Source organism: Camarhynchus parvulus, chromosome 8 (genome assembly GCF_901933205.1).
Source record: "Camarhynchus parvulus chromosome 8, STF_HiC, whole genome shotgun sequence".
NCBI classification, from domain to species: domain Eukaryota; kingdom Metazoa; phylum Chordata; class Aves; order Passeriformes; family Thraupidae; genus Camarhynchus; species Camarhynchus parvulus.
Genome location: NC_044578.1, coordinates 2,298,150 through 2,321,528, shown reverse-complemented (window position 1 = coordinate 2,321,528; position 23,379 = coordinate 2,298,150). Strand labels below are relative to the sequence as shown.

General features: G+C 44.9%; 1 protein-coding gene across 7 annotated transcripts in view; it reads right to left on the bottom strand.

Moving 5' to 3' along the window:
• Window positions 1-23,379, bottom strand: part of DOCK7 (dedicator of cytokinesis 7) — a 96,892-nt gene that overhangs the window by 62,300 nt on the left and 11,213 nt on the right. For all 7 annotated transcript variants that reach the window (XM_030953686.1, XM_030953687.1, XM_030953688.1 and 4 more), the window contains exons 3-13: window positions 11,753-11,928; window positions 11,586-11,654; window positions 9,051-9,180; window positions 8,733-8,945; window positions 8,311-8,396; window positions 6,373-6,439; window positions 4,772-4,921; window positions 3,964-4,044; window positions 2,765-2,930; window positions 1,993-2,135; window positions 374-467 (exon numbers count right to left, since the gene is read on the bottom strand). In XM_030953686.1, coding sequence (XP_030809546.1) covers window positions 374-467; window positions 1,993-2,135; window positions 2,765-2,930; window positions 3,964-4,044; window positions 4,772-4,921; window positions 6,373-6,439; window positions 8,311-8,396; window positions 8,733-8,945; window positions 9,051-9,180; window positions 11,586-11,654; window positions 11,753-11,928 — 1,375 coding nt within the window. The remainder of the gene's footprint in view (window positions 1-373; window positions 468-1,992; window positions 2,136-2,764; window positions 2,931-3,963; window positions 4,045-4,771; window positions 4,922-6,372; window positions 6,440-8,310; window positions 8,397-8,732; window positions 8,946-9,050; window positions 9,181-11,585; window positions 11,655-11,752; window positions 11,929-23,379) is intronic.

The following is a 23,379-nucleotide window of genomic DNA, read 5'->3' as shown; positions in this document are numbered from 1 at the left end:
AAGGGTTTATAATGCAGGGGTGAGGTTGTACAAAGCAAGTTGAGAGTTTAGAAGTTCTAATAGAAGCATCTGTGTGTACAGATAGTAGCCCATTGGGTAAAAGTAGAAGTAAGTACTTCAGTGCAGTAGAAGTAAGTAAAGGTGATAGGTTAGAAAAGCAAAATACACCCTGTGGCAGCTGTCCATTGGGTTAGAAAGTTATTTATTGCCTTGTAACAAAGAACCTGTGACTACTTTGAGCTATGGCCAACAGCTTGCTCCTTTAAAATCTCCCAGGCTGTGAGCCTGATGTTTATCTGGGCAATAAATGGTCCTCAGCCCCATGGTGGCCCCATTCCCTCACTAAAAGGCAGAGACAATGGCAGCTGGATACCTGTGATGGGTCTGAGCCTGCGCAGCACCGACGAGGGGCGTCTCATGTCAGCCAGGAACTTGTACAGGTCCTCATCGCTCAGGCGATCCCCCTCCTGCTCAGGAGCAACATCTGGTTACCCAAACACCCCTCAGGGCTGCCAGAGTGAACAAAGCCTCCCACCCCACAGGCTCTTCCCTCTGACACCCAGCTGTCCCCTCCCAGAACAAGGTGTTACCATTAACGTGTTAAATTACACTTCGTTTCTCCATCCTTTCCCCTTCCTTCATCCCCTATTCATCACCCTGACAGCTGCAGGAACTTTTAATTGAAAGCCTTTTCTCTCCCCATCAATATTATCTTTTTCCAAACTGGAAATGGCTGCTAAGAGATTTCCCAAAAATACCCATTTTTTAGCAAGTGTAATAGTTTGAAAAAGTGTCTGTCACTCAGGAGGTGATGCTCATTGCTTCTCCTCTGCCCTTCCTTTGGGACGAGCCCAGAACAGCCTTGTTTTTCAGGAAAAGTAGGAAGTGCAAGGAGTCTGTTGTCAGTCTTCCTCATGCCCATTCTAATAGCTCAGAGTTTCACTAATTTTGGAAATATTACAGAAAATGGGACTCTGCCACCCAAAAGCAGAAGATACCTGATTTTAAAGGTAAGAAATCACAACATAAATAAAAAATAAAAGAAGCAAATGGAAGGAGAAAAACACTGGGTAGTGTTCAATTAATTATACTGAACAGGAGAAAAGGAATATAATAAAGAATCTGAAATTTAAAATCTTAAATTAATTTTTGGGAGTTTTTATAGGACAAATTAAATAAAATGAGCCGCTTCAAAGTAAAAATAACCTAAACAAAGTAAATAAATACATGCTTTTGTAAATCATTACTAACTTAGTGACCAGTTTTTCCTTAACTAGCTGTGACCTTAAGCAAACCTTAGAAAATTTTCAGCTCATTACTTTTTGCTAAGCTTAACTAAAAACTTTATTCCCTTTATTCATGTTATCCACTGCTCAGGAAAATCCCAAGCTCTGGCTAAGAGGAGCTGCCACTCAGCAAAGGAACACCAGAAGCAGAATGCTTTGTTCTCCTCAGGGATCCCTGGATGTGTCCAAGGAACTGATGTCAACCTTAATCCCTCTGAGGAATTGGAGTCACAACTACCAGCATTAATATATTCTATAATATTATGTAATGTATAACTTAGGAATTGGATTCACTACTACCAGAATTAATACATATTATATAATATTATGTAATGTATAACTTGGAGGAGGTTTAGATCAGATATTAGGGGCAAATTGTTCCCTGGGGGGGTGGGCAGGCCCTGGCACAGGTGCCCAGAGCAGCTGTGGCTGCCCCTGGATCCCTGGCAGTGCCCAAGGCCAGGCTGGAGCAGCCTGGTACAGTGAAGGTGTCACTGGATGGGTTTTAGTCTCCCTTCCAACACAAACCAGTCTGTTATTCCATGATAATTGATAAATAACATAACAAACTGAATGCTGCTCAAAGTCTCCCAGAGACTGGGGAGCAGAAATCGAATTAATCACAAATAAATCACCCAGTGACCTCACACCATGCAATCCTCCTGTCCCAGAAATAACTCCTAGGTGGGACATTGGCCTGCCAGACCTGTTTGAAGAAGTTGGTCACTGTCAGGGTGGCTGGCCTGAAGCTGCTCAGGTTGCAAGCCTCGTCCCCACTCGTGGTCCTCTCCAGGGAGCGCCTCCCGACGATGCTGGAATTGCGCCGCTCCGACCACGACCCTTTACGTTCTGCCAAACACAACAGTGAGAAGGAATCAAAAATAAAGCAGGAAAAACTACAGTCCAAGAGCCTACTTTGGTTCCGAGTAGGATTCCTGGGGAAGGAAGAACTCCTTCCTTCAGAGCAGGAGAGGGAATGATGCCATGAGGTGACAGGAGAGGCAATCCCGCTCCGGAGGCTGTGGAGCACAGCTGACTCCTGCTCCCCTCCCAGCCACCTCACCCCAGCGCCTTCCTGCTGTTATAAAAGTCTTTATCATGCTGAGATTTATGTATTTCCCTTGCTCTGAAAGATGATGAAGTTGGCAGTTTTGGGGATGCTGAAGAGCAGTTTCGGATGAGCTATGTGGCTCGCAAAGATTAATCCACTCCTTTGGAAAATGTTCATCAGCCTGTAATGCTCCCTCAGTCTCACAAGCCTGGTTTTAAATAATATAACAGATGGTTTGCTAGTAAAATCCTTGAAAGATAAATCCATTTGTTATCATGGACTTTTCTGGTTTAGTTCAACCATGACCCCAGACCATCAGAGTAGGGGGAGGAAAGCAATAAAAGGAGCAACAGCAGCTACAGGATATGAATCAAAACCTCTGGATTTGCCCACACTGGTTCCCTCCTGCAGATGCCAAGTCCTGTACCTCCTGTGCCAACTTCAACTTCTGTGGAATCTCTTTCCAAGCTGCCAGCACTGCTCACAATGTTCATGAGGTGAATGGCTGTCCAGGCAAAAGGCATCCGGTACTTGCCCAGTCTTTGGCAAAACTGCTCTGCCTGGCCCTTCAGCTTTTCCAACTTTTCCTTGTTCTGTGAAGAAAATATTCAGTCCAAGAGGTTAAAAGGAGAGGAACGAGGTCAGATGTTCATTCAGAAAAATCACTGAGGGATGATGGTGTATTTTCTAACTCCCAATGATCTGTGTTTCTGTAGCACCTTCCAGAGGAGGAGCACCAAGTGTTGAGAAAATGCAACTTCTGCTTCCCAAACGAGGCCACCAGAGGACAGTCAGAACAGTCTTTTATGTTCCTAACCCTCCTGAACAGCCTGGCAAATCCCAGTGATCCTTCCAGAAAACCTGAATTTTCCCCTGTGAAGTCTGAAAGGGCTTTTCCTAATGTGATTTTATGCAGGAGGTGCTCAGATCATCTGGAGTTGTGTGGGAAACCCAAAACACTCCTCAAATAAGTACTAACATACTCATTTTGTCAAGGAAAAATGGGAATAAAAGAGGATTTTTCCATAGCTCTGCATATTAAAGAGCAATTTTTAGAGCTTTAGGGAGGAAATAACTTATTAAGAGGTTGATTGAAATGAACAAATGATCCAAGCTTTTGAGAAATGGAGAGGCTGGGACCACAAGAAGGGCTGGAGCCTCTGCTCTGCCCTTCACCCAGCCCTCATTATCACCCTCTGATCTCCAGCTGGCCCAACCCACCTGCACACCAAATCAGGAACCATTCTGGAGGTGCTTTTAGAACCGGGCAGAAGGGATGGGGTTAAAGCTGCAAAAGCAGTGGAAAAGTTGAATTTTTTACTGCAAATTTCCATCCAAGGCTGCCTTCCCTTGACCCAGCTGATCCTTTGGGACAGGGAATCACAGATGACTGAGTTTGATGGGAACCACAAATCTCCCCTGACAGCCACAAAATGTGCTGACCTTTAACTACTCCACCCCAATAAGGCATCAAGACTCAAAGGTCTTTGGCTCTTTTTTGGCCTTTAGAATAGGATTAAATTCCTAATTAAAAATGGATCTTTTTAAAGACAGGAACAGTATCAACTGTCCAAGGTAAAACAAGATACATTTAATTTTTTATCCAAACACCAAAAAAATTCTTACCTTTGCTGCATCAGATTCTTTAAAAATCATGTAAGGCTCTGCACACTCCCCAATATCTCCCTGCTGTAACACTTTTTCCAGCTGAGAAGGGAAAATGAACCATTATAAGGACATGGATCCAGCAAGGATTAATAAACTCAACAAGCACAAGGAAGGAAAAATTCTTCCCCAAGACCTGGAGCCTGGTGAGTCCTTGTGTAAGAAGCATTTCCTGCAGAACCTTCACACTGCCTATGAACTGAAAATCTCTCCTGAACCCCCCTTTTGACCATAGAATGGTTTTTACCCGGAGTCCACCCAAAAATCTTGACTAAACACCCACCTGAATGAGCAACATTTGAGCACTCATTGAACCAAAGGAGAGAACAGAAAATAACTTTTATCTTTGTGTACTTTATCCCAGGAGAGACCAATGTTGCATTTTATTTCAGTTATGGATCTCACTCTCTTGGTAATGTCTGCCCCTAAATACATCTGAAAATCTGGCTGAGGGGCGTGGATCCTTTTTGAAATGAGATTCAGATCAATAGATATTTTTAAATCACTGACTTATCTGTCATTTTAAGGAGTCAGCACATTGTTTGATATGAAAACCAAGGTCAAGCCCCAGAAAACTGATTTATATCATCAAGCAAACCTTTGTGCTCTCTCCAGCTTCAGTGCACTGAACTGGTTGTTACAAAGGAACTCAAGTGAGAATATTTGAAATTAAGCAGCACTGTTTACACTTCTGAGAACAGAATTTCTATTTTGCTTTAAATAAAAACCAAGAGACCACAATAATTTCAATTTCCCTGGCATTTCTTACCTTTATTACTAGAAAGACATCTTGGGATGGGTAGGTGATAGAAAAGATGGCAGATCTGGCCAGGGTGGAAATAGCAGCAGGGGGGACATGAGGCCGAAGCATTCCCTTCATTTGCTCAGAGTTTAAATCAAAGTAGAAATTCTCTGAAATCTAAGGGAGAAAGTGGGTAGTTGCAAGCATTAGTTATATCTTGGGGTTTTTTGTAAACTCTTCATGAACAATTTTAAATTGTTTTAAAATACATGTTAAAAACTCCTCGTGTCAAACCATGTATGAAAAACAAGAAAAAAAACTGGGTAGTTGCAAGCATTAGTTATATCTTTATTTTTTTGTAAACTCTTCATGAACAATTTTAAATTGTTTTAAAATACATGTTAAAAACTCCTCGTGTCAAACCATGTATGAATAGAAAAAAAAAGGCTTTTTGATTAAAAAACCAGTGAGAAAGGAAATGGAGGAAACACCACAAATAAAATTTCCTCCAGCTCCTCTAAGGTGTGCAGCTCCACCACAGGATTAGGAATTACCATTGTTAGCCATCAAAATATCAAAATAGAAAGAAAAAAAAAAAATAACACCCACTGAAAGACAGACACTGAGCCTTCTACCCTGAAACAGCAAATCCTTGACTGCAAAGCTTCAGAGCCAAAAAAGATATGAGCAGGTTACCAACACCAGAGGTCAGTAAAGAACTTACTACTTTAGAGCCAAAAAAAGGAGTAATGAGATGATAAAATTGGCTTATGAAATGTGATTTAAATATTAAACAAAGTTCACATAATATTCCACATACTCTCATCTACATAACTTAAATCTCAATGCATTAAATTCAAGTCTTAAAGAGATAAATGTCAAAATGCATATTTTTAACATTTTTCTCTCCACTATTGCTAATATCTTGAACAAGGAAAACTAAGAGACTCTTTAAATAATAAATACAGAACATAAATAGGTGAACAAATGTATTTTCAATTTCCTATAACTTAGATCTTGAGGAGACTCCTCAGTTTTGTTTTGATTTTAGCAATTTTTAGTTCTGTGCATTACTGAAGTGTTGCTTGGACCCATGCCATGCTGAATCACCAAAAAGAGATTAAGAAAGTCATAAAAACCTAATCTAAATGAAAGGTTTCAGTTACCTAAGTTCTCTCTGGGGAAGAGACTTTTGAAAGCCAAAATTGGACTACATATATATATATATATATATATATGTGTGTATATATAATATGTGTGTATATATGTGTATATGTGTGTGTATATATGTGTGTATGTATATATATAATGTATATAATATATATAATATGTATATATATATATGTGTGTGTATATATATATATATATTCTCATTTCAGGCACTCACATATTAGATAATATTTTTAGGGAAGTATTAAATCATATATATTAGATAGTATTTTTAGGAAATTTTTATACCTCAACTGCTTTACCAAGAAGAACACACAAGGTGGTTCATGAAATGCCTTCATCATTCTTCCAACCTCTATGTCACTATTCTCTTAAAGCTTTGCCACCACAATTAAATCCTCCATTTTATGTGCTTAAATTTCACTGAAAATGTCACACTCAAGTAATTAAAAACCTACCTTCTTCTTTTCTTTAACATCATACAAAGCCAAACTTGCAAAAATGGGCTCAATTTCTATTTCAAATCTTGAAAGAAGGAAACACAGAATCAGTTTGACTTGCATTTTGTCAGAAGGAATGACCAACCCTGTCCCCAGATCCTCCCTGGGTGATGGGGACTGAGCCAACCCCAGGGCAGCTCCTGCTCCAAAGGGATCTTTGTTCCCAATTTCCACCCCACTCCTGCCCTGCTCCCTCCCACCAGCACCATCTCCCTGGACCTTCCAAAAGCCATTTTTAACCCACTGAAAGCCAAGCAAAGCAGCCCAAGAGGCTCCTCAAAGGGGCAGGAATTGTTAATTGGGGTAACTGGAGCACTCAGCTGCCCTGATGCCCTGGAGAAGCCAATTTCCTCTGTTTTCCCAGATAAATGGCCAACTGCTCCTCTCAGATCCAGGGCTGCTGCCTCTGGATATCAGGGACACTTATTTTGGCAATTTTCAACAGTTGACTGTTGTCAAAAAGTACCAAAACCCCCTTAGAAAGGTGCCAGCTCTTCACAGTGACTGTTCTCCAGTGTTTATGCAAATTCCAACGCTCCCAACAGGAACACTGACCCACCAAACAGAGCTGAACTTATTGTCAGAACACCTGGGAAGTTAGAGGAATTTTAAAACGTTCAAAACCTGGGGCTGAAATGCCATTTTTGTCTGCACAGCCTCCCCACAAAATCCATATTCCCTCCACATCCAGCCCTTGCAGGGAGCTCTCAGCCTTAGCCTGGAATTCCTCCTGCCAGCAGGGACAACACCACCAAACAGGTGTTTTCTCCAGTTTTGCAACTAAGCTGAGATTAACCTGGCAATAACCCTGCTTAGGTCATCTGAGCTTTCTCCCTGGGGAAAATGTCCTTGTTTTGTGCCACTGAGATGGCACAATCTTGGATTACATCCCAAGCACAGGCTCACAGATTCCCAGGTACACAAGCAAACATGGAGCTGGGCAGATTTGCCATAAATTTGCAGTCAGTAAGAGATGCTTAAAGAGCAGACAACATTAATTTCCAGCATCTAACTTATTTATGCTAAAGACACCCTCCTTTGGAGGGAAAGCTGCACTGCTACTGCATATTATGTTGTTCCAGTTCATAAAAGGCTGCAAAATCAGTTCATCTCTATGGCTATATTAGGTCCTGGAGTACTCTACGAGCAGGAGAAATGTCCCACACATATATCTCAGTTATGAGCAGCAACTGGAGCTCTCTAATAAGAAGGGTTGACCTAACTGAGGACACAGAAGATGAATACAGCAGTGTGGAAAATCAGTTTTGTACTTTATTTCTCCAAGGGAATAACAGTAAAATTTTACCTTGTGTTATTAGAGAAGAGTTATAGGCAATGAACCAGCTGCAGGTAACCCTATATTCAGGAGCTCCACTTCATTAAACTTGTTTAACAGGTTTCTATTCCTCCAGTTAATGCTTACTAAGTATATAAAGTCTTCACTCTTAAAGGGACACAGTCAAGGTTGTTGAGCCTAAACTTTGGCAAATCTTGGGCTGTCTTTATGTGTTTAAGGCTCGAGCATTTTTAATCTTTAAATTTAATCTCGCATTTCCTGGTTAGGGAGGGGAACACCAGTGAGTGGACAACTTCAGAGCCCTGGGGGAGCGTGGTGAAGCCTCGTGTCATGTGCCAGTGACATGGAACAGGTAGAGCTGGAAAGCAGCAGGGAGAAAAGCCAAGGGAGGAGGATATTTCCTATCTCATCAACCTGCAGGAAGTCTCGAAGGTACAACTGTGTAACTCAAGCTTCACAAAATGAACCTGGAAGCCTAGGACCAAACAATGCAATGACCCTTCCAGGGCAATAAACAAGGCAGTGGAGTTATTTCAGATGCACGTGGATACAGCAGCAGATTTAAATTCTGAATTTGTGTCTGCTGGAGTGATACTTACTTCAGGGACAAACACTTCACCAGGAGTCTTTGGCCAAAGTGTTCTTTGGGTACTTCAGGGACACTGAGTCTCTCTATGGGCTCCTCCTGGAATTAGAGACACAACCCCTGTACAAACCACCAGCAGAACCAGGATGCAAACACATCTACCACTTTTTCCTTCTAAGACACAGCAGCAACTTAATCCGAGGCTTCCCAGCACGGTGCATTCATCAGCAGCTATAAATATGCTAAATTAAATCCCTTTAACGTTCCTGCATTACTGGGGATTGCATAACCAGAAGGGAAACCCAATCTTCAGAAAGTAATATCTATGGGCAAGACAACAAGCTGAAAAACACAAAATAGCTGCACTTCTCATGCATGTTAAACACAGGTGATCTTAAATCCTTTCAATCCCTGGCAGCTGTCACGCAAAAATACCTCATCTGGTGCCGGGTGTAGTGCAAAAAGCTCCTTATGCCTGCTGGACTTCCTCTGGTCCTCATTGTGGTGGTCGATCTCCTCGTTGGGGGTTCTGTCCAGCAGGTTGGGGAGGAGGGCATCGGGCTGGGAGTTCTTGAGGTCGAAGATGCTGCAGGCCCAGCTGCCCCGGGGCGTGTCGTCGATCGACATTGAGCGGCGCTTGAGGTCATCCTGAGAGCCAACAAATTAAACCAACTTCTAATGGGAAAAGGACTGCACTTTTAAAGCAGGACCATAAATTAGGTTTTATGCAGCAGGGTTTTAAAGGCACATTACTTGTTCATCCTGGTAGCTGTTGCCATCAGGAGCTTCGTCAGACTCGAAGACCTGTTTGGGGAGCCCTTTTTGCCTCTCCTTCTGTTTGTCCAAGGTGTTGGGGTTGAACCCAGTTCCCAGCTTGTGGTATCTGCAAACAGAGGATTTCAACCACGTTCTCAGCAGCCCTTTTGAGCCCGACCCCAGGAGCAGCACCCCGGAACAAACCCAGCATTGTCAGCGTGGGTGCTCCCGAGGCAGGAGCTGCTCTCTGCAAACACAATTTCCAGTCAGCTCCACTGGAGCTGGGGCATCATCCAACAGCCACTATTCCAGCACTACAATGTGACTCTGTTCATCTATAAAGCCACTCTGGGTGATGTCAAAAGGAGGATTATCAAGGGCCAATTAAAGCTGCTGTAAAATGTGCCATTGTGATGCCAAGCTAAAAACAGGCCGGGAACACGAGGGCTGAAGGCCAGTGGTTCTGCTGGAGCAGGAACAGGCTTGGAGCAGATAAAATGATTAACTGGAAAACCAAAACAGCAACTCAGGACAATCCTGAGCACCTCTGGAGAACAATTTTCCAACCCTGACTAAACCAAGTGTCTTCACACAGCATCTCTGTGAGGAAAGTGGGTCCCTCAGAGCCTTCCGGAGTGTGAGAGCTCCTACAAGTGAACAGGCTGCCTGCTGTGCTGACAGGAGCAGATCTCTTTGACTAACAAATTTTTGGGTGCCAAATGGCACCAGGTCTGTATTTATACACACACACATGGGTAAAGGCACGGCCTCCCTGCAACACTCACTCCAAGTCAGTTCCTGGGATCACAGCTAGAATTAATTGTTCTTACCATGCCCTGGCACTAAAGTTACCACAGAGGATGCTCCAGACATGGGAAAAACATGGAAATGCTAGCAGCAAATAAAGGAAGGGAAGAGAAAAAAGAAGGGATGCATTTTCCTTGCTAGGCTGTATTTCCTGAGAGCTGAACAACAGGATCTGTATAATCCTCACCTGGATGTCTGCATTTCCATCACAGCTCCACCAATAAGCGCAAATTATCTCTAATTCACACCTGACTTCCTCAGTCTAGCACACAGAAATTATACCACAAGCTTGAAATCAGAATATGCTAGTGGGTTTTTTTCCAGGCCAGTGAATTTATTCACCTTTTCCAATATCATTAAGGGAATTACTGAATGGGTGGATTTCCCTGCCTCAAAAACATTTTGGTTACAAAAAACTGGAGGCAGAGATGGACATAAAGACTATTTCCCCTGGGGTGGGGAAGAAAAGGATGGAATGTCACAAGTCAATTCAGCAGTTCTTCCAAGAGCTGGGGTTTGTGCCCCTGGAGCTAGCCAGAGGACTTGGGACCATCCAATGGGATGGATTGAGAGGAAATTGTTGGCATCCTTACTGGAAAAACAATTCAGTCCTTCCCAGCTGAGCTTTTGGGTTCTTCCCCTGCTCCAGCAGCAACTCTTCCATTTCTACCCAGTGCACTGCCATGATTTTATCCAAGCAGGAGGTGCTTTGACTCTCAGAGGACAAAACCCCACCAAATAAAGCTCATCAGAGCAGGAATCACAGCCAGGAATTCCAGGTCCCCATGGAAGTCACTGAGAAGCCAGGGGTGGGTGGCTGGGTGGGTCACACTGCCCAGGCCTATCCAAGACTCTGCTGCCAAGGCTGGCAGTTAATAAAACATCTCCCTCCCTCTCGGGTTCCTTTCTGGGTGGTTTTTTGGTTTTTTTTTTGGTATGAGATTACAAAACACTTTTTTATTAGGTCACGTTAGCAGTGCCAAACACATCCTGAGCATCCCTGAAGGGGCTCTCAGGACAACATTAAACCAGTGAATTGTAGCACCTGCCACAAGGGCAGAGCTGGAGCTGCAGCCAAGTCATCTGTAGGTGATGCACATCACATGGATCACTCACTCCCTGACAGCAGCTCTTGAAGTCATCAGACTTCCAATCATCCAGAGAGTCCCTGCTCCAACTGAGCCTCTCAGAACCCTTCCTGCTAATTTGCATGGGATAATCAATGCATGCCCATCCTCTGAACTGTTAACCCATTAGGTTAATGTTGTGATGGTTCAAATATTAACAATTATTTGTCTGAATGATGTACTTTTCCCAAGTCTCTCTGGGAACCAATGGAAGCTGAAGAGGGCACCTTGTCTGTAGTGGTGACTCCACATAAATCACTGCAAAATTAATGCAACTTGTCTCTAAAAAGAACTAAAACCAGATGGAACAAAGGAAGAAACAAATGCTAAAAGTAATTTTACTCGTCCACACTCTCTAATTGTTCTGCTATGGTAAAGGAGCAGGTGTGGACTGAAATGGCCAAGATTTTCCTAACTGCCCCAAGGGGTTTTGACACCCACGATCCAATTTTCCAAACACAAAGCATCAGTTCAGCTGGACCGGGCAGAGCACATGGAATCAGCAGCCAGGACAGTATTTTTGAGTCTCCTTATAGCACTTGGCCAAAAATTTAAAGATGGACTTAAGGTGACAAACACCAGAGGGTCTCTCACTCACTTTCTGTTGACGATGGCCCAGTCCTCCGTGTAACTCCTGACACAGTCCCTCACGTGAGGGTCCATCTCGCTGTTAAAAGAACAAACAGCAGAGGTCACAGAGCTGATGAGGATTTCCCAAACACATCTTTCAGTGCCTGGAGCACCCCAGGCGAGCTGGTGTCCCACCTCTCCTCGGGCACGGCGGACACGAGCGTGCGGCACTCGCGGGGCGTGGACACCACCTCGATGTCATCGCGCGGAAACTCCAGCAGGTCCCGCAGGGGCCCCGACTCCACGGCCAGGGGGTGGCTGTTGAGATATTCCTCCAGGTCCACAGGCTCCACAGCTTCTGTGAGAGGCACCTGGGGACACACAGAGCACCACGGGGCTCACAGCGAGGTGAACAGGCACAGGAGAATCACGCGCGCCTTTTCTGCTCTCTTTTTCAAACCAGTTCTTCTGCCTTGTTGGGGGGTTTGATGCAACAGCAGGCGATTAATCCCTGGTGTTAACCTCAGCTAACACATCACAGAGCTGCTTCTCCTGCCTTAGCTTTTATCTGCTGGTCCTCTGCATGTTTCTCTGGTGCCTACCATCACCACCCAAAAAATACAACTAGAGCCAGAAAAGGTTACATCTATTTTCAAGAAATACAACAAAAGGAAACTTAGTACTTTATTTCCCACCTACCTGAGCCTGGATTTGTTTTTACCAGGCTCTGGTCACAAAGGGAACCTTGATCCTGATCCAAGATGCAGGAACCCTTCCTCCCCCAGGCAGAACCCAGAGCAAGGCCTGATTTACCAGGAGCTCAGGCAGCCACACAGCTCTGAGGACTAACATTATTTTGAATTAAACCACCTCTCTGGGGAACACAAAACACAATGTTCACCCACCACAGGTACAAGTTTAACCACCTCTTCGCCTTGGTATTAGAGCCTTTAGTGCCACAATGACTCTGCCCATGCCAGGAAGGGACACAGCCCTCAATAAAATGGCTGCTTAAAAATCATCTTTATTGGGCACAAAGCCTTTACCTGAAGCACAAGGAAGGACTGAAAACGTGCAGGAAAACAGTAGATTTCACTGGCAGCGCTGATCTCACCACCCTGAGCTTTTTTTAGACACATTAGAAGAAACTTTGCATAAACTGGATACATACTCCCATTGCATAACTTGTATTTTTACATATCCCATTACATAAATACATATAAATATTCTGATATGAGATCATTATGCTATGAGGCTATACATAAACATAGACATTAAGAAAATGAAACACTAAAAACAAGTTTTGAGGAAGCTGTCTCTACAGCAACTGAGAGATTTCCTAGAATTCCCTGGCACATGCCAGTGAGGCTGAGTGTTTTCACAAGAGCCACAAAAGCACATCCAAATTCAGCAGTTTTCTCTACTAACTTCCCCTTTCCTGCCATCCAGATGATTTCTGTGGGACAAGGAACTATCCTGTAGCTTGTGTTGGAGATAATTTTATAAAGAACACTTGGCACTTCAGTTTTAAATGTGCTTCTCAGAAATATTGCTATACAAATCCCAAATTCCAGTTTTCAAACTATTGCCAACAAGTTCTGAAATTAATCAGCTTTTTACTCAAGGGAAAAGACTCAGCTAATACTGAAAGAATCTCCCTACCACAACCAACCTCAATAAACACTGCAATTTTCCTACAAGGCAAACCCCTCAGCAGGAAACCAGAGTGACTCCAAGGAAGTCAGGGAGGTGGACAAGGTGACTTTTTACCAGATAAGAATCTGGTTCACAAAAAAAAATATGTGATGGCTGGAAATGTGGTACTTGATTCTGCAAACAAAACAAATTAATTTCTGTGTAAAGAAATATGGAAAGAATCAGAGGAGGGTTGGAAGGACCCTAAAGACCAGCTCTGCATGGGCAGGGACACCTTCCACAAGAAGATGATGATCATCTCTTTAACCCCACAACCTTTTCCCCCTTCTCATCCTGAACTCTTGAAATGGACTCAAAGTACATGATTTTGGATAACTTTTGAAAACACAAACCAGACACTTTCACTGTTTTCATCACTTCAGCAGTTGTCACAAGCAGAACTTGTCACTGCTCCTGCCACACACAGCTGAGATGTCACCACCTCACCCTGCTCCTCACAAACAGGCAGAGCAGCTCCACTTGGCACCACATCCCTGACAAATGTCACTGGGGGGTGATGCTGGAACCCTGGTTACTAAAAAGTTTGAACTTTCTGTACTAACAAACACTAACCCTCAAAAGAACGCTACATTTAACCTAACGCCATAAAAAAATCTTCCAAAATTAAATAACAGAACTAAAATGTTAAGTGTATAGTTTAAATTAAAATGTGTAATATCACATAGTAGAAAACTTTGGAGTTTAAAATTTTAGGATATATATATAAAAGTTTTAGAGCAAAAGCTAGTCCTTCTTCTTTACCTTCTTCATCTTCTTCTTCATGAGTTTAAGTAGTATTGTGTAATTAAATACAAAAATCCGCATTGCCAGTCATGAGTAGTTTATTATTAGATTAAAAATAAAAATAATTTAAGTATCATTTCTTAATTAAAGAGTTTATCATTAAAAAACCTTATAGAAAAAAAAATACATCTCCATTTTTACCTTGTTTAAGAAAACTACTATAGAACACACACTTTGTGAGACTGTAATATAAATGAAAACTAATAAACATCTGAATCCAAGGAAAAAAAAATCATCTCACAATTTAATCCCAACCTCAACAAAAAAAAAAAAAACAAACAAAAAAAAAAAAAAAAACCAAAAACCAAAGAAAAATCCCCCCAAAAAATCAACATTAGTGGTGCCCCACATGAGGATCCAACTCATGACTTTCAGTTTGTTCCCAAGTGCTGCTCTGTGCCAAATCTCCCCTTCCACTGACAAACCTCAGAACCAAAGAGGAGGAACCAGCCAGCACTGGACACTCCTTGCAAACGAAGCTAAAAGTAACAAAATGAGTGAAAAATTGTGGGCAAAAGCTCCAGAAGCAGCAGAGGTGCTGGGAGAAGCATCCCCTCACCCCCTCCTGTGGCCAGGGCAGAGCTCCATCCATGCTGCTCCTCCCAGAGGGGTAACGAAGCCTCAGGGCATGACTTAAAGCTGCTTAGCTGCCCCTATTTTTAAGCCCTAACATTTTAAGACTTAATTTTATTGCTTTTTCTGACCTGGCAGCTCCAAAGCTGAGGGATCTTCCAGAAGTGAGCTGCTTGTGCAAGTGTTGTGTTTTAATCTGCACAAACTCATTTACCTGTGATTCTCTAACACACAGGAACCTTCCCCTCATCCCTTCCAGCCTTTCCACTCCACTCATCCTGATGAACAGAATTACAGCAAAGAGGAGGAAAAGCCTCAGTATAAATGTATAAATATGCAGAGCTCACGGGGACATGCAGGGCCAAGGGAGTGAGGCTGTCACAGCCCAAAACACACCAGGTCCCCCCATCCCTGCATTTCCCATCTCAAATCGCCCCTGTCCAACAGGAGCACTGGGATGTGCTGGACAGGAGGTGAAGGAAGGGGCCATGCCAGTGAAAATCCACCCAAGCCAGAAAGGCAGGCAGTGCTCAGGGGCTCTCTGTGCACCCGGGGGGTTCCAAGCCCTTCACACATTTCGGAATCTGCACTTCCCAATTTTCCACTTTGTCTCTTTGGGTTACTGTTGTACCATGAAGATGTAAACAAACATAACAGTCAAAGCCGGAGGCCTGTGTCAGACTCACCATCTGTGCAGCCAGAAATATGTCTAGCACCTGAGTGAAGAGGCCAAACATAAATCCATGGCCATGGAGAGGAACTACTTGGTGTCACACTATTGGCAGATAAGAGGCAAGAACATTACTTTGGGCTTCAGATATTTGTGGGGGAAGAAGTGATGAAAGAGGAGGAGGAGGGAAGAAGGATGAATAAATGCACCAAAAGGAAAATGAACCTAAAAGATGTCCCCACGTGTGAGCAGAACCACAAGAGCTCCTCTCAAGGCTCTTGCTGCCAATGGTTTAACCTTTCCCCAGTCCTGCTCCATGCTCCAGCATCTCTCCAAAGGCTTGGATGGGGACAAGGACACACAAAATACCACAAAATACCAGGGGCTGTTACTTGGGCAAAGCATCAGCCACCTGAAATTGCAACACAAACCATCAGGTGGAACGTGCACACTGGAGGGGCTGGGCAAGCCCAGGTAAAGACCAGGTGACCCAAGCCCATCATCCCAACCACCCTGACTGCTGCTGGGGGAGCAGAACCTGCTCTGCCATCTCACCTCCAGGACAAACAGGAGCTGCCACTGGGCTACAGCTGATCTCAGCCACCCAAGGAGTGCCAGTCCTGTCAGCTGCACGTGAAAAGGTTTGAAATCTCAGCTGAGGAGGATAAAGCTGTGCTGCCCCACAGCCCTGCTGGCTGGCAGGCTGCAGACACAGCCACCTTCACCCTGCTCCCAGAAAAACCCTCTCCAGGGAAGCAACAGAGGTGTCTCCTTCACAAAACACAGCCAGCTCTTCCTCACTGGACTTCCCAAGGCAGAAGGACAATTCCAGTCAAGTATTTGCAAACGTGCAGACCACCTACCAACTAATCCCAGCATGCCAGAGTGGTTTTGCAGGAAAGGACCTTAAAGTTCATCCTGTTTCAACCCTGACACCTCCCACTGTCCCAGGCTGCTCCAGCCCCAGTGTCCAGCCTGGCCTTGGACACTTCCAAAGATCCAGGGGCAGCCACAGCTTCCCTGTGCCAGGGCCTGCCCACCCTCCCAGGGAGGAGTTTATGAATATCTAATCTGAATTTCTCCTCTTTTGGTTTGGAACCATTCTCCCTATCACTGTCTGCCTGTGTAAAAAGTCACTCTCAATTTTTCTAAGCCCCCTTTCAGTACTGAAAGGGCCCAGTGTGGTCTCCCCTAATAAACCTGATGGGGAATACTGGAGTGTTACTGCAGGAAATCCTGGCCAGGGGGTCCATTTCTGTTGAGTTTAGTAAGACCCTCCAGAAACCAAAGTCTGCAAGAGCCCTGAGCATCCTCCCCACCAGGACCACAGAATAATGTAAATTAACAGCAAACACATGCTTAAAAATATGCAGAGGAATGCTGCTCCCAGAACTGCTGCTCTTTAAAAAAATACTCTTTGATTTTGTGCAGGCTGTAATTACAGATGAAATTTTGGACAATTCCCTAACTCAGCTTCCCCTCAGTCTTTATCCCAGGATCAGGCACTGCCACCTCACTCATGGCAAGCACTGTTCTGTGCCATTAAATCCACAGGAGGACAATGTGGGGAGAAAGGGCAGCTGAGGATGAGTAAGAGGGGCATAACCTGCTCCCTGGCAGCACAAACACTGTGTTTATCACAGCACTGATAAACTCAAAGCACAGAACAAATCAAACAGGACTCCCTCTCTCAGACCTACCCTAACCCCAATCAAACCTCTCATCTGGAAACAGATATACATTAAAAATACCAATTCTGCATGTCCTTAACCTGAGCACAGACATGTCCAACCAGCTAACTCTGACAGCAGCCTTGATTTGGCTGCTCTGGCCCATTTAACAGGCAGTTTCCAGAGGTGCACCCGTGCTGCTGCAGCTCTGGCTCGCAGCACTTGCAGGACAAAGCCCTATTTCAAAGGTTTACGGCTCTCCTGCAATGGGGACACTCGAGCTTTCTTCTTTAAGGTTGTGTTATTCTTCACTGTTACATCCCCTTAAAAGCTGGAAAATCAAACTGCCTTCCCTATCGACTTTGCCCTTCTCCAGACAGCAAACATTGTATTTTTGTGGAGTTTAAGTGCACATGTCTCTCTCCTATTTATTTCCTCCTTTTCAGCACCTACCTGCATCATCATCATCACTTCCAAAAGCACCTGCACAAATCTGCAGGAGCCTCAGTGAGGGGATGTGGCATCACTCCACGGAGGGTAACACAAACCTTCACTCACTGCAGCCAGGCATCCCAAAGGGATAACAAAGGGAACAAAGGGATAAAGTGCAGGGAAAGCTACACCCAGGGCAAGCTCACACAGGGAAACAAAAAATACAATGCAGAGGTCAGGTTTGTACAAGACCTGCACCGTGCAGGTAGCTGAAGGCTCAAGATCTGCTCTCCTGGGCACTGCACGGCAGCTCAGTACAGGAGCTCAGTAACAGCTGGGGCAGAAAAAGGGACCATTATTGTCTCCATCTCACAGGGACTGACTGAAACACAGTGCCCTGATGTACACAGGCATTCCCAGGTTTGCCTGGAGGATTTCAGCCCATCCTTTCCCAAGCAGCCAGCTGGGCACAGGGGATTGCAAGTGACACGCTCAAATCCCTGCTAGGACCCTGCAGACTTTTCCAGCTTGGGTATGACAGCACAGCCATGGAAAACAACATTCCCTCCCATTTCCTGCTCCCTCCCTCACCTCTGCCCTCCCAGGATGTCCAATCCCCCCGGGAGGGAGCCCCAGGAGCACAGAGAGGTTAAGGCATGGCAGCTTGGCAGGATGCATCTGGCACAGCAAGGATCTGAACCCAACTGCTGTGGCCCAGTCCAAGCCCAATTTCCCTTTTAGCTCAAATGAGATGCATCATTCCCAAGGGCAGAGCCCAGCCCCTGTGAGGATCAGCACAATTGGGGGCTCTGTAAAAATGACAATGGCAAAGTGTGCAAGGTTGTTCCTCCTGCCTCCTTGCTGTGTGGGAGTAGAACTCCCTGTGAGGATCCCATAAGGGACCTTGAAAAATTAACCTTGCAGAGAGCTCCTCATCACAGGGAGGATCCTGACTGCTATTTTTACTTGGCAGCTAAAGCACTTCTTCAAAATCAGGGTGATATTTCTTGCCAATTTTGAAACCAGGACAAAGTTCCATCTTAACTTCGGTACCTCCTTAAATATTAAGCGATTTATAACGTGCTAAAACTGCAACAGATTGTGCCAAAGCTCCAAATTCTAAATTAATACCGACTTCCCACCCACACTGCCTTTCCTGGGCAAAATCTTGGAGGGACAGGAGCAGCAGATTAACATTCCAAAGCTGAGCCCCAGCCTCCTCTCAGCTATCTCCGGGTCTCCAGGGCAAACAGGCACTTCCCTTGCTGAGCACTCAGCAATGCAGATGGCCTGTGCTGGCTGGGGCAAAATCCTGTCACCCTTAAAGGGACACTGGGACCTCAGGGAACAGGAGTCAAACCTGATGTACTGCAAGGGCTCAGAATAAATCTGAGAGCGTAATATGCTAAAAAAAAATATTACAATTTGCAGGCAGGTTAAAGAAGGTAACAGTTGAAAGAAATGAGCTTGCTAAACAGAGGCAGTGGATTTATTTTTAAGTGTGAACTACAGGCAAGTCACTCCAAGAGGTTTTGAAACATGAGCAGTGTAATATTAAACCACTGACAACACTCAAGTAATGAAAAAACATGTTTTACTTGCAAAAATGACATTTTCTTTCAACCAAGCACTCCAAAAATAACCCAAATGGATCCAAATTCAAAGACTCACACATTTGTCTGCTGCCATCCCTGCATTTCAGAAAACCCATGCTCCTGATGCCTGGTGAGCCCAGAGAACTCCTGCATTTCATTTTTTGGCTGCATTTATAATAGATGGAAATATTCAAATGAACCCAGGGGATTCCTAGGCAATCTCTGCTTTCCATCAACCACAGGCAGCTCCCCAGGCTCAGCAGGGATGATGACACCTCCCCAGCCATAAGTGCAGCCATGACCTCTGGAATGCAGCTCCCTATCTCCTGCTCTGCCTCTCATTCCTGCTTTTGAATCACCACAGACAGCAGCCGATGGAATTCCCTCATTTCCAAACTGCAAACCTGCCCCACAAATGCCTGTAAGCATTCTCTGTGTCTGAAATCTCCATTTTCCAATCTGAAAATATTCAGTTTTAAGGTCAGGATTCTGTGAGATCTGCAGTGTGTGTCAAATTCTATCACAGTGCTTGAGTTAGGAAAAGCCTCCAATGAAAGGAAATGGATTCCCCATCCCTGGAAGTGTCCAAGGCCAGGCTGGACAGGGCTTGGAGCACCCTGGGACAGTGGAAGGAGCTCCAAGGTCCTTCCAGCCCAAACCAGTCTGGGCTTCTGTGAAATAATCACAAATACACTTAGCTAAAGAATGATCCTACATGTAACAAGCAACAGCCAGTCCCAAAACCAGTGAGATGCTTTATGTACAAACAGTGCCAGGTTATTTGCTGTGATAACTGGCTGCTAATGTAGGAAGCCATTTGGGTATAGAAATATTAATATTAATCAGAGATTAATTAGTTATCTGGGAATACTAAAGCAATTTCTTACTAACCCTAGAAAGACATGAGTTATGCCTCCAAGGACGGGTAAGAAGACAAGATCTTGATGAGTAAGAGTTGTGTAATTTCACCAGGAGTCTTTGGAGAACACAAAGACTTTGACACAGAAAATGCAAGTGCTGAGACTCATCTTGGAGAGCCTCCCTCTGATAAATTGTGACAAAAATTGAAAGCATAAACTGAGACAGCAACAGAGAAATGAAAAAGCCAAACAGTTTGACCAGAGACTGCAGAAAAATCACAGATTTCCCACTTTTGGCAGAAATGTTACATCAGGCCAGGAGAGATGGAGCCCTCCAGACCCTCGGGGCTCACAGAGGCAGACCCTGGTGGCCCTGCCAAGCACAGAGTGCTCTCCTGGGTGGGACATCCTTGGCACAGGCACCTCTCAGCTCCCAGGGGACACTCTCTGCCCTGCAGGGAGGGACGAGCCATGGGGCTGTCCCATGGCCTGGGACACTGCCAGGGATGGGGCAGCCCCAGGGCAGCCTGGGCCAGGCCTCAGCACCCTCTGAGCAAGGAAACCCCCCTAACAGCCAACCTCTGGCAGTGGGAGCCATTCCCTGTGTGCTGTCCCTCCAGGCCTTGTCCCCAGCCCCTCTCCAGCTCTCCTGGAGCCCTTTAGGCTCTGGAATCAGCTCTGAGCTCTGCCTGGATCCTTCTCTTCTCCAGGTGAGCACCCCCAGCCTGTCTGTTAACAATTAGTTGGTATAACATTATTTAGTTAAGAGTATTGATCCCTGCTAACACTGCTGAAGTTATTGCAGAGACTTCCAGTGGGCAGCAGAGTCACCTGAGCAGGTGAAACAGCCCTGCCCTGTGCCACAGGCTCGCTGCTGCCTTCAGCCATGGCATGGGAGCAGTTTCATGAGCCACAGAAAGCGCCTGCACCAGAGCAGAGCTGACTGTGAGCAGTCCCAGGGGAGAGGCAGGCAGAGGATGTGGATGCCTCTCCCATCCTCCCCTGCCTGATGAGGATAAACCATCCAGCCAGGCAGGGCAAAACCTGCAGGAAATACAAATAATGGCAGGCACCCTCCAGCCTTCATCAGCCCTGAGACAGCACAAAGACTTGGCTCATTCTCCTTTGCAATTTTTGGTGATAAAATTACTGAGCACTCCAAAATGCCCTGTCAGTGCCACACAGGACACTGTCATGTTTTCCTTTGCTGTGATTCCCATTCACTTGCACAAATCACCTTTTCTTCTTCTCCTAAATTACATTAAAATAAACAATGGAAATATACAAAGGAACCTATATTCTCTTGCTGAATAATTAGATGCTATCTTTGAGTACATGGCCAAAGTCTGACATCCAATAAATCCAAGACAAAGGCTCAATTAGCCCAGATAATGCCCATAAAGCCAGCAGTGCTTTACAAAGATATGTAAATGTCAGCACCTTCATTTTACAGGAGAAAATGAAGTGTTGAGAGCAGCCCTGGTCAGATCACATCACATCCAAGAATCCAGACCCCTTTATTCCAGACTAATTAACATCTCTTATAACAGTGTTCCTTTACATACCAACAATCATCTCTGCTGTAACATACATCAAAAGGCAGGAAATATCACACCCAATCCCTTGGAAAAAGCTGTCATTTTTCTACAGAACAACTGAATGTACATTCACTCTGCTTATTTGCAAGTTCAGTAAAAAGCTGCTCTTCTAATTAAATCACAGAATCATTAAGGTTGGCAAAGTCCTCCAAGATAGTCCATGCCCAAACATTGACTGAACACCATCTTGTGAACCAGACCATTGCACTATGTCCAACCATTTAAATTATACCTGTGAAGATGTAAAGAAATAGAAAAAAGACCTGAAAAGGTTTTTAAAAATTAAGAGAACTTTTTCTTGGGAAGAAAAACAATCAAGTTTTGGACAACAGCCAAAAAAAATTTCAATTATTATCCTTGGCGCTCAAAAGTGAAAAAATAAGTCCAAGATTTTGTAAGTCTTTATCTTCTTCCAGCAGACAGAGTTCAATGAGCACAAGGAGCTGATCCACAGAAAAAACAAACTTGGGAAGAAAAGAAAGTGGTTAGTCATGAGGGATTATAATGGCCCATAGTAAACAGCCTGGGCCATGAAACAAACACAGCAAATTCCCCATCCTGCAAGGAGCTGGGGAATTCTCCCAGAGCAAGGGCAAGTGGGGCTGGTGAGAAGCAGGAGCTGCCAGCAGGGAATGCTGAACCCCTGGGGGCACCCAGGGTGAGCACAGCCCATGGATTCTCCAAGGCAGAGCACACCCAGCAAGGTGCAAATGCACACCCCACTCACCAGTGGGCTTGGAGAGACTTGCAAAAATAACTGCAAAAAAATAAACCCTCCTTCATGGAGCTCTCTGAGCTCACAGCTCCTATTTCCCAGTAACAAACCTGTCAGTGCCTTCTGCTGTGGGCTGCAAAAAGAAAAAGCTCAGAGCTGCAGGATCCTGCCAGGATCCCAGCCTGGCACATTGGGTTACTCAGGAGAAGCCTCTCAGGGCCTTGGACCTGTGTCTGGGGTTTGAGGAATGTGCAATTAAAATCAGCTGCTCCTAAAGTGGCAGAAGGGTGGAGGCTGACAATAATAAACTCATTTGAAAGCAGTGTCTTCTCCCCAGCTCTACCAGATACCAAATTAGAAACAGTTCTGGCAGCATTTTCTCTGCTGCTTGTGAGGCAAAAGGGAAGAGACTTGCTAAAATTCAGCTGACGGGTTTTTGCATCTATCCCAGGTTCAACCAGGGCAGGCCTGTGGAGTGGGGAACACCCCTGCACTGGCCTCAGCTTACAAGGCCCAAGCAAGCACGGTGCTGAAGGCTCCTCATTCACAAAAACTCCATTTCTCCACCAAAATGCCTCCACTGGACTGGCAAGACTCTCAGATGAACCATCAGAGGATCAGTGCTGACTATTCCTGGAGCAGAACTGTCAGCACAGTGGGCAAGGTGGGGCTGCTGGTGAGAAGCAGCAGCTCCCAGCAGGGAATGCTGCACCAGGCATGAGACCACCAGGCCTGCACAACCACTGGAGTCACAGGATCGTGGAATATCCTGAGCTGGAAGGGACCTACAGGGACCATCCAGTCCAGCTCCTGGCCCTGCACAGGACAGCCCCAGCCATCCCACCGTGTGCATCCCTGAGAGCACTGGCCAAATAATTCTGGAATTCTGGCAGGCTGGAGCTCCCCATCCCAACCTGCCATTGTGGAGATACTGGAACTCAACCCCACAACATTTCAGCAGGAATCTCCTATTCACTCCCACACTACATGCCCTACTTTAGGCTTTTAAACCAGTGTGGCTACACAGAAGTGAACTTTTCTACTACAAGAAGCTTCACACAGCAATGCTTTCCCTCTGCATAATGCTGATTATCAAACCAGGCCAGGCAGGCACAGCAGATCCTGACGGGTGCCTCGGGGAGAGAAATTAACCCAAAATTCAGACAAGCAAACCTCTGTTGCATTATGCAGCCTCAGGATACAGACTCAT